Here is an 18,399-nt window from a genome sequence, read left to right as displayed (position 1 = left end):
CCACCATCCCAAGCTGAGGCTTGTGTCCCAAGCCAGAACAGCCCAGCTGGCAGCAGGCTGGGGGCTGGCTCCATCACTCAGAGCAGAGTGAGTGGGCAGAGAGGCACAGACCCTGGTGTTGCCCGCATTCCCTGCCACTGGCTGTCTTCCCCTCCTTCCGCTTGGTCCACCAGCGGTGTGTGGGTCAGGACTCAGGAGCCAGGATGCGGCAGCAGGGGCAACTGATGCTTTTTGATTCATGATTGATAGTTATGTCACCTCCCGGTCCCTAGAAGTTGGGGAGCCATGCTCGTCCCCCGAGAAAAATGGAAGCTGAGAATGGGAACTCATTTGTACAGGCCAGCCACTGAGGCAGTCTTGTCTGTCACACCACCATGGTTCCTCTTGACATGCAGGCTTAGAAATGCCAGGAACCAAAATCTCGTCGTAGCCTTTTGGCAAGCTGGAGAATCGGCCCCTGAATGGAAGTTTCCTGAAGGTGAGGGCAGGCAGCATGTCTCCATGGGGCCCTTTGCTGAGTGCTGGGCCTGGGCCCTGGGAGAGGCAGAATTCCTGTCCCTGGTATTCTCCCTGCCTCCCTCTCATTGTGTCTGCTCAGACTTAGGATGGACCACCACCCCCCTCGCCAGCAGCCATTCTCTGCTGCTAGAGAAGCCCCCTCCGCAGAGTGGCCCCAGGCTTACCCCAGGATGCTCCAGGTCCTGCTAAGACACAGCAAGGAGCAAGGACAGTCGGGAGGAACTGCGGGCCCAGAGTCCAAGAATCGGTGGTGAAGACGGCAGTTGGGCCTCCTGGGGCCTCAGCTGTGGGCTGAAGGGTGACCATTCTCATCCGCACAGTCTCAGGCTCCTAGGCAGAGTCAGGCCCAGGGCTGCATGGCTATCAGTCTCCCTGCTGCTAAGGGGTGCCCCTGAGGTCGCACCTGCTGGGAGATGCCTGTTGCATGTGGATGGGCAGCAGTGGAACGGTTATGGATCCCAGGAGACAGAACTCTTCAGCTGCCTAAATAGTGCCCGATGTCCCTGCAACAGACCAGGTGCTTGGTCCTAGGCAGCAGTAGACATGAGAGGACAGCCTGGAGGCAGAGCCAGTCCTTGCTGGTTGTTGGGAATGTTTGTCTGACCTGACTGACCTTCAGCCCCCAGTCTCCTGGGGCTGCCAGCCCAACAGTGGACCTCAAAGGACCCTCAGAGGGGAGACCCTGAAACACAGTCAGGCGAGGACACTGGCTCCAGTGGACCAGGGTCCTGTTCCCAGGCCAGTTCTGAGCCCCAAGCCCAGTTGGGTTCCCACCAGGGTCCCTTCATGTCCCTCTCCTGTGAATGAGGCTGTTCTGGGAGGCTAGTCATGAGCAGGCTGTCACATGAGACTGATTTCCTGGGCGTGACCTGCCATGGACCCTGCCAGTCACCTTCCGCCTTACCCCTTGACCAAAGCCAGCCTTGACCAGGGCTGTGGGAATCCCTGCAGCTTTCGGGGCATCAGCTGCCAAAGGGTTAACCTGCTGTGTGCTGCCTTTGGGCAGGGCAGTAGGGCATAGTCTGGAAGCCACAGGCCCCTCCCTGGGAGGCAGCTGCCTGCCTTTCTTATGGTGTTTCCATGCCTATATAAGGTGCCTCACACCTGCTCCCCTGCCAGAGGACCTACCACCCCCAGGACCATCTCAGGTCGGATCCGGCAGGTGAGTGGCCGTGAGGCCAGGGCTGCTTCTGGGAAAGGCCAAGACCCAGGATGGACCCAGGGCCGGCCCAGTTCCTGTGCTACTGCTGTGCCAGCAGGGCGTTCTCGTGGCTGCTACTCTTTGGCATTGTCCTCAAGCGGACTCTGAAGTGAAGGGACGACTTGGGCTAGGACGTGGTTTGATGTCATTCCACTGTGTGCTCTATGTGCCATCTGGGTGTACTGTGTGTGCCATATTGCCCATGTGTGCCATCCTTGTGGGCTGCTCTGTGGGTGCTGGACCTTTGCAAGCTCTGAACTGTGCTCCCTTGTGTGGGAGACGTCAGCCATCAGAGCAGGGTCCTGCCAGGCTGTGGGAATGACCTGATGACAAGTTTTGGCAGTGACAAGAACATCACAGGAGGTGCTCTGGTCACCCACATGGATCCCTACATGAGCCCCAGAATTCCCATGCCTATCTCCCTTTGGGGGAGGCCATCAGAGCCCTGAGTCCCACCACAGGGCCACCTCTTGGCTCCACATCTTGGCTATGTCGCCTGGTCTGAGTCCGGGGCCCATGGGCCTCTAAATAGGATGCTGACCAGCAGGTGTGCACACAGGGACATGTCTGTGTCCACATGCCACTTCATGGTGCTCACAATCCCATGGGGTGGGGTGGACCACAAAGCACAGCAGGTCCCTCTACTGATGGTGCTGGATCTCCTCTCCCTACAGCCATCAGGAAATTGGGGGTCCTCGCTCAGTGTGGGAAGCATCTGTGTGAGTGTGCACAATGTCGTGCACAGTGTATGTGTACATGTGTGGCATGTGCAAGTACATTGTAGCATGAGTGGTATTTATTGTGAAGTGTTTAATGTGTGTATTGTGGTCATGCATTATGCATGTGTTTGTTGTGTGTGCTGCATGTGGTGTGTCATGTGTTTGTTGTGTGTATGCTCTGGTTTACCATGTTGTGTTTATGGTATGGTGTGGCACGTGTGACATGCACATGTAGTATGGCTTACCTGGTGTGTGTGGAGTGTTGTATAATAAGCACGTGTGACATGTATGGACATGTGGTGTGTGTGATAGGGTGTGCACACATGGTGGTGATTGTGACGACATGTGCGGTGTGTTGTGTGTGAGGATGGTGGTATGGCATGTGGCATGTGTGGCATGCATGTACAGTACGTGCATGTGGTTTAGGTGGTGTGGTTTATGTGATGGGTAGGCTCTGCTGTGTGTAGAATGATGGGAATGTGTGATGTGCCATCTTGTGGTATGTGTATGTGATGTGCTTCTGACAAGTGTGTTGGGTGCAGGTGTAGCGTGTGCATACGGTATATGTGGTACAGTGGGTGGGCTTTGGTGTACATGTATAGAATGACATGAATGTGTGACATGGCATATGACATGGGTGTGGTGTGTGGGAGTATATGGTGAGGTGAGAGGACCTGGAAGCTCCCCAGGAAGGTGGGCCTCTTCCCATCTCCCCTGGACTCTGCTCTGGAGCAGTACAAGTGGGGGTGTGGCAGCGCAGCTCTGCCCCTACAGAAGCCCAAGGACAGCTGCCTGCCAGGGGCTTTCTGCAGTGGGTGCTGGTGCCCATGACCACCCTGAGAGGAGTGGCTCCTGTGCCCTGGGAGTGGGACTGCTGCCACAGGAAATGACCCTTCCCTGAGTGCCAGTGAACTTGATCTTAACTGTCTCTGAGTGGCTGTGACCATGGTTAACAGAATGAATGAGGGCCAAGGGGTCAGAGCAGGGCAGGGCTAGCTGCTGGCTCTCCAAGCTGCTCTGAGCACAGGCCATCTGAATGCATGCGGCCTCGGCCCCAGCTCTGTGACCCCCTGTGTCTGGGCCTGATCTGGCAGCTGTGCTCTGCAGGAAGGCAGAGTGGAGTCACCATGAGGGACACCGGCCAGGCCCTGGCCGTGACACTTCCCAGGAGGGACACCTAGGCGTTGAGTGTTTCACTTGATTCCTGCCCTGGTGCTGGTGACAGTGCTGGCTGCTCCAGTGGGTGTTACACGAGTATTACATGCCAAGAGGGCTGTTCAAGATGGCACACACAGGTGTGGTGGTACAGGATAAATAACACAAGATGGCACATGCCAGATAATTAACAGGAGGTGGTACATGCCAGGTGAATCACAGAAGGTGGATGTCAAGTGTTTGGCAGGGGACAGTGCTCAGAGGAGCCAGTGCCTGTGGAGAGAGTGGCAGGGCCCCTAGAAACAAGGTATGAACGTCGTGTGGAAATGGATGCCGAGCAGAGTCAGGGAAGCTACCTGCCCACCTCGCAGCTGAGTGGCTTCATGTGCCCACCCCGGGCTGTGTCCCACACAAGTGTGACTCTTCTACAACTTGGAGTGTGGAATTCCCAGCCCCTGGAGGGCAGGTGGCCTGAGGTCAGGGCGCATATGGTCAGGGCTCTGTGCCCCAAAGCCCAGCCACTGTAGGGGTGAGGGAATGTCCCCCCACCCCGGCTGCCTCCCTGTGTCTGCAGGCTCCAGGCTCGCAGCCCAGCTCTCAGGAGAGTCAGCCCCAGCGCCATGAGGAGCATCCTGGTCTTCGGCCTCTTGGCCGCGCTCACCGTGGTGGCTGTAGGTGAGAGAAGCTGTGTGGGCCCCCAGGACCCTCCTCCTGTACCCAGGGTCTGCCCCTCGTGCCGTGGGGTGTGGGAGGCTCCCCGATGCTTCCTGTGAGCTCATGGCCCAGCTGGGCCCCCCCACTGTGGAAAGGGGAACAGATGGGGTGCTCTTTGCTCTGCCATCTAGCTTGGGGGTCGCCAGAAGGTGGGAACGTGATCCTCTTTGACCTTGATGTGGGCGGGGTGCTCTGTCTTGTGAGTGTCCCTGGGTGTGGACCACGAGGGCTGTGTGTCTCCACAGAGTCCCTGGAGTGTCCACAGTGTGTTTCATTTCCACCGTATTCTGACGACTGTGGTAATGATGGTGATGATGGTGATGTCACTCCACCAGCGTGTCCTGAAGAAGCCGGAGCCGTCAGCTGTGGGTATTCTGCTGCCAGCTGGCCTATAGGTGAGCCTGCACTGCAAACTCCTTCACCCCTGTGAGCAGCCACAGGTGGGGCTGGAGAAGGTGGACAGGGCAGGAAGGAGGCTGAGGCTGACCTGGGCTCACCTGGGCATGGACGGGGTCATGAAGGCAGCTCCTACAGGAGCCATTCCTGGCCAGGTGAGCAGGAGAGGCGGGGCTGACGAGAGGACAAGGCTCATTCTGGAGCCTTCCCAGAGATGAGAGAAGCGAGGGCAGTGAGGGCAGCCTGCCCACCCCGGGCCTGTGCCCCTGCTCTCCCCCTTGGCATGAGAGCAGCTCGAGGTCTCCCACACGTGTCTCAGGGACATGTGCACACAGAGCAGCAGGAAGGGGAGCGTGGCGGCTCCGTGCACCAGGTGCGTGTCAGCAGGGCTCAGCACGGCCGCCTTCACTGCCGTGTGCTCAAGGGAACGTGCTCATCTGAGATACAAGCACACTCTGACATGATATGTGATGTCCATGAACTTAGGGAAGACCTCACATTTATGGATTTTAACTTGTTTTTCACCAAAAAAAAAAGCTAATTCTTCAATTTTACTTCTCCACAAGCTTTATAAAATAGCCTTGTGTGTGTACAGATCTGAGAGAGATAGAGAAAAAAATATTTTCCCTACAGATCCTTGACTGATGATCTCTACTAAGGATTTTAAAATTTGCTGTCCAGCAGCAATGGACTTGGTGCAGGGAGACTGACAAAGAACACATGTGGACTACTGACTGATGGTCAACAGCCAAAGTTTATTAATGGTAGCAAACTTTTTGGACTAGGGAGTTTCTTTTTTGTACGTTTCCATATTAACTGCTCCCGGGGCCCTCCTGGCACTTTGCAAATAGCTTGGACTCCACACTGCCCAGGGTTCCCACTGTCCTGCATTTTTTTAAAAAACGTTTATATTGGAAAACAGATTTTACAGAGAGGGAGAAAAAGAACGAGGGCTCTTCTTAGCTGCTAGTTGATTCCTCAAATGGCCACAACAGCCACAGCTGAGCTGGTTGTGTCCGGGAGCCAGGAGCATCTTCCAGGTCTCCCTTTGGGTGCAGGGACCCAAGTTCTTGCGCCATCTTCTGCTGCTTTGCCAGAATACAAGCAGAGAGCTGGATCAGAAATGGAGCAACTGGGGTATGAACCTGTGCCAATACAGGATGCTGGCTGCAGCACCATCCCTCTGGCCTCATCTGCTGAGGACTTCCAGTAAGACAGCCACCACACTGCCATAACTGACACACTGACGAGCACACTGCAGTTCCCTCTAATTCTGGGTCATCGTAAGACTGAGGTGTTCACAGATGCTGTGATGCTGCAATGCCACCAATACATGGGAATTAATGCCCACATCACGTCTCAACATTGCCCTGTGCTATTCATATTAATTTTTCACAACAGCTTCCATCACAATCCCTTTTTATCTCAGTCCCATGATTTGTGGAGGAAGTGGATCCTTAGTGCATGGCTGTCCTGTTCTGGCTTTGGCTGATTCTGTCCTCATGCTGTCACTTACTTGTTCTCCTGTTCTTGCTATTTCCACCAACTGTACCTGTTCCATCCTGTGATTCTCTCCGTAACCATGAAAACATGTAAGTCAGCACTGTCCTGGACAGTGTCCACTGTGGCTACTGGGCACTACTGGGAGTACCACTAAGACAATGAAGGAAGTTAATTTTAAGTGATAGAGTGATTGATCTAGACTTATATTTTAAATACATATTTTTTTTATTGGAGAGGTAAAATTACAGAGAGGGAAGGAGAAACAGACAGAATATCTTCCATCAGCTAGTTCAATCCACAGATGACCACAAGGGTCATGGCTGTGCCAGGTCAAAGCCAGCAACAAGGAGCCAGGAACTCCACTCAGGCCTCCCATGGGGTATCAGGAGCCCAAACTGCTCCAGCACATGAATTAGAGAGCTGGGTTGAAACTGGTGTAGCCAGACCAGGGTCAATGGCCCAGAGGCTGCTAACTCCTCACTTTGCACATGTCGGGATCCCATGTGCGTGCATGTTCATGTCCTGGCTGCTCAGCTTCCCATCCAGCTCCCTGCTGTGGCCTGGGAATGCAACAGAGGATGGACCAAAGCCTTGGGACCCTCACCCATGTAGGAGAGAGACCCTAAAGAAAATCCTGCCTTCAGATCAGCTCAGCTCCATCCAACGAGGCCACAGAATAAACTGGTGATAAAGGATCTTTTCCTCTGTCTATCCTCTTTGTAAATCTGCCTTTCCAATAAAAATAAATAAATCTTTAAAGAAGGAAGTGGAGCTGTCAGGACCAGAACAGATACTTATAGGGGATGATGGTGTTAGAGGCCACCCCTTAACCAAATACACCACAATGCTGGCCCCTAGCTTTACAATTTTTTAAAGAGTTGCTTTTTATTTTTATTGGAAAGTAAGATATACAGAGAGAAGAGACAGAGAGGAAGCGCTTCTGTCCACTAAACCACTCCACAAGTGGCCACAAAGGCCACAGCTGAGCCTACCAAAGCCAGGAGCCAGGAACTTCTTCCAGGACTCCCATGTGGGTGTCGGGTCCCAAGGCTTTGGGCCATTCTTGACTACCTTCCCAGACCACAAGCAGGGAGATGGATGGGAAGTGGGACGACCAGGACATGAACTGGCACACATATGGGATACCAGCATGTGCAAGTTGAGGATTTTAACCAGTAGGCTACTGCACTAGGCCCTAGATTTACATTTATATGGGCACATGTGGCCAGTAGCCACCACCCTGGACAGCTCTGGTCTAGAAACTGGACTGGTTTGAGTTCAGTTTTCAGCAGAAGCTCTTGGTTTGCAGAGCAGGTGCATGCTGTCTGCTTCTTCTCTTAGGCAGGTGGAGCCTGAGGGGTGCTCTCAAGGATGTCAACAGAAACCTCACTTCTCAGCTCTCCTCCTCTTCCTGGGCCTCGCCTGCACTTCCTGTGCTGCCCTGCTGCAGGAGGGGCTGCCCAGGGAGGAGCAGCTTGCTTCTCACTGGTAGCCCTCTGAACTACGTCCAAGTCTGCATGCAGCAAGAATCGCGTTTTCTGTTCCTGCCAGAAGCAGCAGCTATTCAGGGTCCCCAGGCTCCCCACAATCTCTCATCCCTGGGTCTAACGGTCTGTGTCTGCCTTTTTGTAGATGGAGAGCTCAAAAGTTACCATGAGAAGTTCTGCTCAGAACTTTCGGCTGGCACGTCTTTGAGCTTTGCTGTCCGAGCAACTGGACAACAGCGGGTGTTGTTTGCAAACGAACAGTGCGAAGCAGAAGCGTGTGATCCCACCCTTCCTGATGGTGGGTGCTATCCCCCACCCCATTCCCATCACTGCATCTGCCAATACCCTCCCCTCTGTTTGTCACTATACTCCCCACCAGGGTGGACACCTCCAGCCAGGCTCTCCTATGACACATGAGTGACACTCACCCTGAGTGACAGCAGCCAGGGCACACAGCACAGCCAGCACGGCCTGCTCAGCAGGGACAGACAGCAGCTCTCCAGGCTGAGGGAGCCTTGGTGATGCATTCCAGATTCTCCTTTGACCCCAGAGGCAGAGAGGCAGCCCAGGACACACAGAGTCTTCCCTGGCTTGTTCACTCCCCATTCCCACAACGCTGGAGGCTGGGCCAGGACAAAGCAGAAGCTGGAAACGCAGGCTAGGTCTTGCACACGGGGCAGTGGATTCTAGGACCTGAGTAAGCACTCGATGCCTCCCAGGTTGCATGTGGGCAGGAAGCTGGGTCAGGAGTGGAGCCAGGACTGGGATCTGGTCCCACGATGGGACACAGGCACCCCCAGAGCAGTCTTGGCTGCTGGGTCAGACGCCTTTCTGGCTGGGAGAGGCATGTGGGCTCCTCAGCAGTTCTCAGACCTGGGACCTCGGCACTGCTGGGAAGACTCTAAGTCTGCAAAGGGACTGAGGACCCCAGAGAACTATTGTCCATGTGCCTCCCCCTGTCAGTGTTCACCACTCAGAAATTCAGGCTGAGTTGATCCTCCTTTGTCACTAAAGAGGCTCTGACCTCAGGAGCCCTGCAGGAGCCTCAGGGCTCAGGGTGCTGCCCCACGCTCTAGAGCTGCTGCTGTGTCTGGAAGCCCTGCATGCTGGAACCCTGTGTGTGCGTGTGCTCCTGCCTGAGATGCAGGTGCAGTGTCAGGGACACTCAGGGTCTGGTGCTGGCTGAGGGTTGGCTTCAGCGTAAAGGGCTCCCTGTGTCCTCAGTCTGTACCCTACAGACGTGCTGAAAGTGGTTGTGCTCCAGGGAAGATCTGTGTCCCCGGGAGTTGCTGGGATCAGGGGAAACTTTTTAGCTGGGACCTGATCTGTCCACCCCCGGACTCTCCCTGCTTGCCCACCGTCCCTGGGCAGTGCTGTGTCCTGAGTGAGACTCTTTCCTCCCAGACTTCCCAGAGAATGGAACCGGCGACACCCAGTGCCCTACCTGCTTAGCATCGGACGCTGACTCCTGTGAGGGGGCACCCCAGACGTGCAATGAAGGAGAGCAATGCATCGATCTGCTTGCAGAAATCAGCACTTCTGGTAAGTCTGGGACTCCATTCCCTTCAGGGGTGCTAGGCACTGGGTTACCTGGAAGGGGGTGGCATGACAAGCGGTGAGGCTGGGATGCCTGTGGCAGGGAGAGCCTTCTCCGGGCTCCTGGTCCCAAGCTACTCTTGTAGTCCTACATTCTTGGCCTCCTGCTCTGCCCTTTTCAATGTAGCCACCCCCTTCAGCTTACCCTTTTATGGCTGTTCTCAACCTGAAGTGCTGGGCGGCGCCGTTCTTTCTCTGTGTGCCTACACTCCCCTTCTATGCTGATCACAGATGCTCGCTTAGAGCACCTGGGCCCCAGCAGAGAATGTCAAATCTAGTTTCTAAATTTCCTATACTGGTGGATTCACAGCACACAGCAGGGCCCGCAGTGACAGGCACTATGTTAGCGTCTCCCGCCTATGGAGCAGCTCCGGCGGTACTCAGGGCACGATTGGTCTGGTCCTCTTGGCCACCAGGGCCTGCCCACAGAGGGAAGAGCATATGGGTCACCGAGTGGGGTCTGAAAGGGAACACAACCCTTCCACCCACCACCCAGGTGCCAGGACCCGCTCAGTGGCCATCCTGCCTGTGGGGAGGCAGAGGGTCCTGCAGGGAAGGGCAGCTCCAGTGAACAGCCCCCAGCCTCTGCCTAAACCTCGGCAGGCAGAAGGAGCTCGAGTTGGGCACGTCCCCAGGACAGCTGACCTCAGTGTGTGGGGGACGTGGATGGACACTGGGGGCCGAGGCCTCCCTGTGGTCAGGGATTCCTCAGGGTCAGCCTCACAGGGTCTCTCTTGTACTGGAAAGTGATGAGGACCCACAGCTGTCCCCATGGGTCCCCCAGAGCAGGCTCCCTGCACCCCACCACTCACCCTGTGCCCGGTGCCCCCTCATATGATCCCTGCCCCTTGTCTCCCTCACACGCTGTCTCCCGGTGTACCGCTCCTCCCCCGCAGTAACACTTCCTTAAGGTTCTTGTTCCTTGAACTGCCTGCATGTCCACACTGCTGTGGGTTTCACACTCAGCTGGGTGCCCCGCTCTTGGAGGACTCTGCCGTGCCGCCCAGTGTCCTCTGCTGGAGTGGGCCTTGGAGGTTTCCTCCTTGGGGAGCCTGACTGAGGTGGAAGACCAGACTGACTATGCCCCAAAAGCAAAAGTGATTTTTTGGCTTCTTTGTTTACCCAAGATTACTGGGTTTTTTTAAGATTTTTTTTTTAATTGGAAAGTCAGATATACAGAAAGGAGGAGAGACAGAGAGGAAGATCTTCCGTCTGTTGCAGGAGCTGTGCCTGGGAAAGCTGTGGACGATGGCTCAAAGCTTTGGGACCCTGCACTCTTGTGGGAGACCTGGAAGACACTCTGGGCTCCTGGCTTTGGATCAGCTCAGCTCCTGCTGTTGCACAGCTTTCCCAGGATACAAGCAGGGAGCTGAATGGGAAGCAGGGCCGATGGTATTAGAACTGGCAACCATACGTGATCCCAGCACATTCAAGGCGAGGACTTTAGCCACTAGGCTACCACACCGGGCCCCCAATATTACTTTTTTAAAGTACAGAGAACTTCACCATCCGTTTCCTTTCCTTCTGGCTGCCTTTGCTTCAGTTTGGGGGAAACTGAGGCAGGCAGCACTGAGGCCCAGCCTGGGTGAGAACGGCCCAGCCCGGGTGAGAAGGGCCAGGCCTATTCGTCCTGGTTTGGAGCAGGGTATGTGGAACCTGTAGAGGTGGGCAAATCCTGAGCTTGTAGTCCTCCCTGTGTAGTCCTCGGACTCCACAGCCCGGTCACCTAGGACAGATGCCCCCCCTCTTGTGCTTACAACAGGCACTATGAAGCTGGCACTCATGGGCTGCTCCAACATAACTGAGTCCCTCTGCTCCAGAGAGACACCATTCAATATTGGGAAGATCACCATCCACCACTTGACATGCGAACAGCCTGAGTCGATCCAAATTCCAGACTCCAACACCACCTCCAATTCCAGTTCCAGCTCCAACACCACGACCTCTCCCAGCACCACCTCCAGCTCAGGCCTGAGCCAGGCAGCCAAGCTCCCCTGGATCGCCAGCCTTGTACTGGGACTCCTGCTGCTCTGAGCACTCTGGGTCTAGCCCGGCCCCTCCAAACCTGTTTCAGGGGGCACAGGCATGGGCACAAACCTTGACATTACCCCTGCGTTGTCCAGGGAGCCTAGCCTGGGTGAAGATGGAGCAGCAGGCCATCTGCCTGCATCCCGACGAGGTGGTCCCATGCACAGAGATGGCCTGGTGGGAATGTTTTGCTGCCATTAAAAAAAAAAAGTTCAAGTTCAGCTGCCTCAGCTGTCATTCACTCAGCATCTAACCTGAGGTCACTGCAGGCTGACTGTCACCTTGCAGGAGTAAGAGCTTCTGGCCCAGCCTTCCTACGTGTCCACGCCAGACCTTGCCAGGCAGTTGGGCCCCGTTCCCAGTAAGATCCCATCTCAGCATCCCCAGGCTCATCCCATGAGGACACACAGACCCTCCCCACACCCAGATCAGGAGGAGAGGAGGGGATTGGCAGCTGGGCTGTGACTGTCTCTCCCAGGGGCCTGGTCAGCAGGAGGCTCTGGTGACCCCTCCCTCCATCACTGCTAAGGGGTGTCTGCCACACTCTCCAGCAAATGCTCCTCTCCTTTTTAAAAACAAGAAGTTCTGCTTTTCTGATTTTGTAAGACTTTAATTTATATGAAACTGTAATAGAGACAGAGAATGAAAGAGAGCCATCTTCCATCTGCTGCTCCACTGCCCAGACGGCCACAATGGACAGACTGAAGCCAGGAGCTTCACCCAGGCCTCCATGTGGGAGCAGGGGCCCAAGAACCTGGGTGTCTCCTGTTGCCTTCCCTGGCCATTAGCAGGAGCTGGATGGGGAGTGTGCCAGCTGGTGCAGGAATCCAGCATGGCAGGAGGCAGCTTTACCCACTGCATCACAAAGCCAGCCCAAGAGTAACAGATCTTGCTTAAAACTACACAGAGAAGTGCTCACAGGGACCTGGCCTCTGTGCAGCTGTGTGTGGTCGGGCAGCTGCCCAGCAGCTTGGCCCAACTTATGGCCCTGGGACTTCGCACAGGCAGTATGTTCAGGGGTTCAGTCACCCCCAGCCCTGGAGCCTTGGCCCACAGCCTTGAACTGCCCTGGCCTTCCATCCTCACCTGATAGACAGGGGCCATCAGGGCATCAGTCGGTCTGCCAGGAGGCCCCCAGCACAAAGATGACAGCTCTGCCCAGGCCCAGGCAGAGGGGTGACCCACAAAGATACAATGCTGCCTTGCTGCCCCCACAGCTCTGACCCCTTCTTTGTCCCTGCCCTGTGGGACCCCATGGCCCCGAGACTGCAGGGTTGACTGCTTTTTCCCACCAAGCTTACCTGCTCCTGGGCTCCCGTGAGCCCCTACTCATCATGGCTCTGCAACAACCATTCTCTCCCTGGTGGGGCACCTGGCCCTGTCGGGCAGTCCCAAAGCTCCGAGGCTGCCCTTGGAAGGGAATGAGCAAGATTATGGGCCAGGATCCAGGGAGGAAGGGCTGGGAATGTGGGACACAGGTGCTCTCAAGCTGGACAGTGCAGCAACATGGGTGAGGTGGCCACAGGGGTGCTGGTGCCCACCCACGTGCCCTGCCAGCCGAGTCAGAGGGGAGTCTATAGGGGTCCAGCCGGGAGAAGGGGAGGCAGCCAACTGCTTGACCCCAGGGGTCCGTGGCCCATGGACACTGCTCCCAGAGGAGGACTTGGGCCCCTTTCCCTGGGGAAGGGGATGGTCAGTTTACCAATCCCTCAGAGCTGTCCATGGAGCCACACCTGTGGGTGCCACCCTGTATGTCTGGTACCTGCTTCTCCTCAGACCCCATCATCGTTCCCACACTCTGTCCACCTGCACAGCTCATGACGGCATCGCAGTCACCCCACGGAGAGGCAGAAGCCGACTGTGCACTGGAGCCCAGCACGTGCAGCTTCCCCAGCCTCTCCCGTTCCCATCGCCTGCTCCCCACTGGGGCTGGCAGCAGCTCTGAGTGAGGCTGACAGGGCAGGGGGCTCTCGGGACCCTCCTTGTCCACTTGATGCTGGTGGGCAGCTGGTCCTGGGCCCTGGAGGCACAAGTCCCACACAGAGAGGAGTGTGGCCAGTGGCTGTGACCAGCACAGAGTGGGGACATGTTCAGAGTCCCAAATTCCAGCCATTCTGCTGGCCCTTGGTATGCTCCCTGCTGGCTCCTGGTAAGTGTCAGACCCTAATCAGCACATGCGGACCTGTCTTGAGGACAGTTACTGCCTGCTGAGGGCTTGGGCAGGAAAGCTTACAGCCTGTGAAACAGCAGCCAATAATTGTAGCCAGAAGTTAAATTTCAACAGGATCTTCATTTCAAATGTACTGCTCATCACAGACATCCCCAACCTCTCCAACCACATCCAGATTCAGCACCTCACACAAGCAGCTGCTGGGAGACGGAATTGTGTTAGGTCTTAAAATGCACTTCAAGTTCTTACACACAGCTAATTCCCGAAGCCAAGTCCTCTTTCGACAATTTGTTTACTGCAAGCGAAAATGCCAGACACAGCAAGGTGCTCAGGAGGTCCTTTATTCCAGCAGGGTAGAAACAGAGCCGGGATGGGGGTGGGTATAGAGGAGGGGAGAGAACAGGAAGGGAAACATCTCCTGCTCTGGTGGCAGGATGGGGAGCTGCCAGGGCAGGGGAAGGGGCAAGATGGAGGAGGACAGGGAGAGCCAGGGAAAGGGAAAAGGGGAAGTGGCCCCTGTGGAGGTTCATTTATGCAACCCAGAGGAGCCTGCAAGGTATCGGGGGTTGGGGGGATGAGGGGTCGTGAGGAATTGGTTGGGATGGGCTGTGGGTTGGCGCCAGTATTTGGTGTCTGAGATCACAGGTGACTGGTAGGTGGGGGGATTAGGGGAAGGGGTCTCTAGAGAAAGGTGGATGAGGCTTTCAGGTAAGACACAATGAGGTTACATTTCATTGGTGGATGATCAGAACACACAAATTTGGGGAGCTGTGGGAAAGGAGAAGCAGGAAGTGGCACTGGGTCCAAGATGGGATGTTTGAATCACTCCTTACAAAGTGAACTGTCTTACAGCTGGGTCAGGGCCAACAGAGGTGCAGAGGAAGAAGCAGAGCGTGGCAGCTGTGAGATCACATGCATCATTTCTGCTAATCCTTGGGTAAAATTGCTTGTTCCTGTTCACTTGAGAATTCTACAAACTTACTCTGATTTAATAGTAAATGAGAGGGAAGGAGAAAGTTTGTTATTGTGCCAAAAAAGGGGGGTAGCATGCAAGAGTATTAAAAATTGTCAAGATTGGGCAGGCCTTCAAGACCCTTGGCTTGGAGGCTTCTTGAGCCTGGCACAGGTACAAACAGCTGAGCACACTGGCTTCCTTGGGGGAGGAAGGCTCGGCAGGCTTCCAGGACCACCCTATCCTGGAGGCTAGGTTTTTTGATCCACAGGGGTACCTGTAGCCAGACATCTCGGGTGCCAAAAGTGCTGGGCAAAGCCCCTCGAGCCATCTGGGGGCCTACCCTCACAGTTAGAGGGTATTGATTTACAGGGGAATTATGGGATTGCATAAGTGGCAGTGAGAGATGACCTGTGGTTTTTATCCCCAGATTATGAATTGTAGCTGTGGAACTTCCATTGATAAGTCCATGATATGTGTATGTATGTGTGGGACTGACACCAGAGTGGTTTGGAGGAGAGAACAAGAGTGAGAGAAGTTGGTCTGATAGCAGAATCTGTGGGGGCAAGGTGGACTCACCTCTGTGGAACTGCAATCTGCTGGCTCACCCAAAAACTGCAGATGGGGTCAGGCCTTGTGGGGAGGTAAGGGGACACTCAGTTGGGATGGGGTTTCCTTTTTTTAGAACAAGAGTAGGATTGAATGTAGCAGGCATGGCTGTACATGGCTACAGACTGCACTGATGCTGGTGTGCTCTGGGACAGTGGAGCAACAGGTTGGGCTTAACTCCAGTCCCCACTGGTCCTCATGAGAGCCATTCTGGATGTAGAACAGGCCAGACTAGGTCTTGACTCCTGCTGAACTATGGAAAACTGTGTCTGGGCATGGACTAGGAACCGCTGGGCTACAAAAACCAACAACAAGAACCAGAATGGGTGTGGCCGGTTGAGCAAGGCCACTGTTCTTATCAAGACAGGAGGTGGACAAAGTCAACCTGGGCCAACGATGTACTCAATGAGGAGCTTGGGAAACTCCTTCACTGGGACGCAGTCCCTGCAGGAGAGTACATGAAGCAAGGCAAGGAGCAGCCCAGACAACGCCAGCTTACAGTATCCACCATCATACATGTGGGATAGGTCTAGGGACAGACCGGTCTGGCCTAGCACATAACACCCACTGGCAGATCTGAGAACCGGGGCAGCAAGCAGGAGGAGCCAGATCAGGTCACAACACCAGTTCACATTAGGACCAGGACAGCAATCAGTCTGGGCTGGGATAGACTGCAGCACCCACCAACAGAAGCTGGAACAGGGGGCAGACTAGACTAGGCCAGGCAGTGCAATAAGACTGTGGAAGCTAAGGTGAGGCAAGTCATGCCAGCCTGGGCTAAGCGGGGGCCAGATACATGAATCCCAGGGACAGGGGATCTGACAGGGCTCGGGTAGCTTGGCTCAAGTCAGGGGGCCCACATGTGTAGTTGGGGATGGATTCCTGAGTCCCAGAGACAGGAGAACCAGTGGGGTATGGGTAGTTTGGCCCAGATCCTGGAACCCGCCTTCTAGGTGGGTGTTGGTTTTGTGAACCCTGGTGTGGGACTTGGCGGGGCTTGGGCCTCCTGCCCTGGGCCCCAGGGCCTGCATACTAGGTGAGTGCCAGGTCCATGAGCCACAGAGGTGGGGGATCTAGCAGGGCTTGGGTTTCAATCCCGGGCCCTGAGACCTGCCTCAGTGGATGTCAAGTTTGTGAGCCCCAGGGTTGGGGGATCCGGTGATGCATGGGACGCCTGGCCTAGCTGCTTGGATTCACGTGCAAGAACATGCCCTACTTAATGAAAAAGGTGGGGCAGTGGACAAAGGCCCTGTTGTCAAAGGAGAATATGACAACGCATTTGGTGCTGTAGCAGAACAGAACTGGACAACTACCCCCAAACAAATGCAGACAGCAAAAAATCTCGGTGAATGGAACCAATGGACATTGGGAGGTTGACATCATGTTTGGATCAGTGAAATCGGCAGCATTTCAGAACTATCCAAACCACTTGGACAGAACCCTCGGAGTATGTACACATTGAGACTCTGGTTGATATGAGGTGTTGGTTCCTCATCCCTGGGTGCTGGGACGTGTGGAGAGTCATGAGTAATTTCCCCCTTTGCTTCTCTCCTTCCCCCAGGAACAACAACTAGCAAATTTGGAAGTAATGAACTCACACAATTTTCGTTAAACCTTTATCCTTCCCACCATGATCAACCATGTAATCATTATTTTTAAAAATGATAATAAATAAACTTAAGAATAACAATAATAATAAATGTCATGGATTGGGGCCAGCATTGCGGTGTAGCAGGTTAACCACTACATTCAACACCGACATTCCATCTGAACACAGATTTGAGTCCCAGCAGCTCCGCTTCCCATTCAGCTCCTACTAATGTTTCTAGGAAACGGGCAGAGGATGGCCCAAGTTCTTGGGCCCCTGCACCCAGGAGGGAGAAGCAAATGGCTCCTGGATTCATCCCGGCCCAGGACTGGCTGCTGTGACTATGTGGGGAGGGAGCCACCAGATCGAAGATCTCATTCTCTGTTTCTTCCCTGCTTTCTCTCTGTGTTTGAAATAAACAAGGTGTGACAATGAATGTGTGGAGAAAAGAACAGCAAACTAAACACAAAGCAAACAGGAGGAAGTAAATAATTAAAAACTAAGATTTAGGTTAAACACGGAGTTTAGTAAAACAATATGTAAACTATAGTTAAGTTAGGTGTTCATTCTTTTATTATTATTATTATTGGAAACTGAGGTATACACACAGAGGACAAGAAAGAGAGAAAGATCTTCCATCACTCATTCACACCCGCAGGTGGCGACCATGGCCAGAGCCGAAGCCAGGAGCCTGGAGCTTCCACCAAGGCTCCATTGCTGGTGCAGGGTTCCAAGTCTTTGGGCCGTCCTTGACTGCTTTCCCAGGCCACAAGCAGGGAGCTGGATGGGAAGTGGAGCCCCCGGGATTAGAACCGGTGCCCATATGGGATCCCGGGGCGTTCAAGGCGAGAACCATAGCCACTAGATTACCCCAACAGGCCCAGGGATTCATTCTGTGAGGAAAAACCCTTCAGCTGTACGGGCATGAAAGAGGAAAGAACATTAAAATTACAAAAGAATAAATGACAACGAGAACATATTCCACTGTCCTGATAAACCCAAAAGAAACAGAGAAGGAAGAGGAAGAATGTTGGTAAGGGGAGAGAGAGAAGGTATGAAACTTAGGTGTTTTGCTAAAGAGACTGTAAAAAGAATGAGAAGAGAGGCCACGAACTAGCAGTGAATATTTTCAAAATTTTATAAAAAAAAAAGTGTCTGATGAAGGACTTTTACCAAAACCCAAGTCCTGGAACTCAGTAACAATGCAGTGAGCCACTCAGTAGGACAGGGAGCACCAGATCTAATCAGAAGTCTTATCAGGGCAGACAGCACCTGCTCCAAGGCCGCCTGTGGATCACCCTCAACACTGTGGTCATCAGGGAACTGCAATAAAACCATGAAACCTCAGAACACTAGATCCACAGCCCAGTGCTGCCCGGGGTGTGGGGGAACAGGGGAGTGGGGGAGCAGAGAAGTGGGGGAGCAGGGGAGTGGGGGAGCAGGGGAGTGGGGGGCAGGGGAGTGGGCAGCAGGGGTGTGGGGAGCAGGGGAGTGCGGAAGCGGGGGAGTGGGGGAGCAGGGGAGTGGGGGAGCAGGGGAGTGGGCAGCAGGGGTGTGGGGAGCGGGGGAGTGGGGGAGCAGGGGAGTGGGGGAGCGGGGGAGTGGGGAGCAGGGGAGTGGGGGAGCGGGGGAAAGGGGGAGCAGGGGAGAGGGGGAGCGGGGGAGTGGGGGAGCAGGGGAGGGGGGAACGGGGGAGGGGAGAGCAGGGGAGTGGGGGAGCAGGGGAGTGGAGGAGCAGGGAGTGGGGAGCAGGGGAGTGGGG

At 54.8% G+C, this 18,399-nt stretch overlaps 1 protein-coding gene across 1 annotated transcript in view; it reads left to right on the top strand.

Moving 5' to 3' along the window:
- The first annotated feature begins 4,166 nt into the window (after positions 1-4,166).
- The window catches only part of LOC131482610 (ly6/PLAUR domain-containing protein 8-like), a 29,956-nt gene continuing 15,723 nt past the window's right edge, over positions 4,167-18,399 (top strand). The window contains exon 1 of the mRNA XM_058677398.1: positions 4,167-4,269. Coding sequence (XP_058533381.1) covers positions 4,215-4,269 — 55 coding nt within the window. The 5' untranslated portion in view covers positions 4,167-4,214. The remainder of the gene's footprint in view (positions 4,270-18,399) is intronic.

The sequence above is a fragment of the Ochotona princeps genome, chromosome 19 (assembly GCF_030435755.1).
Source record: "Ochotona princeps isolate mOchPri1 chromosome 19, mOchPri1.hap1, whole genome shotgun sequence".
Taxonomy (NCBI): Eukaryota; Metazoa; Chordata; class Mammalia; order Lagomorpha; family Ochotonidae; genus Ochotona; species Ochotona princeps.
Note: the sequence above shows the minus strand (reverse complement) of the source record. Positions and strands in the feature narration are given on the sequence as shown.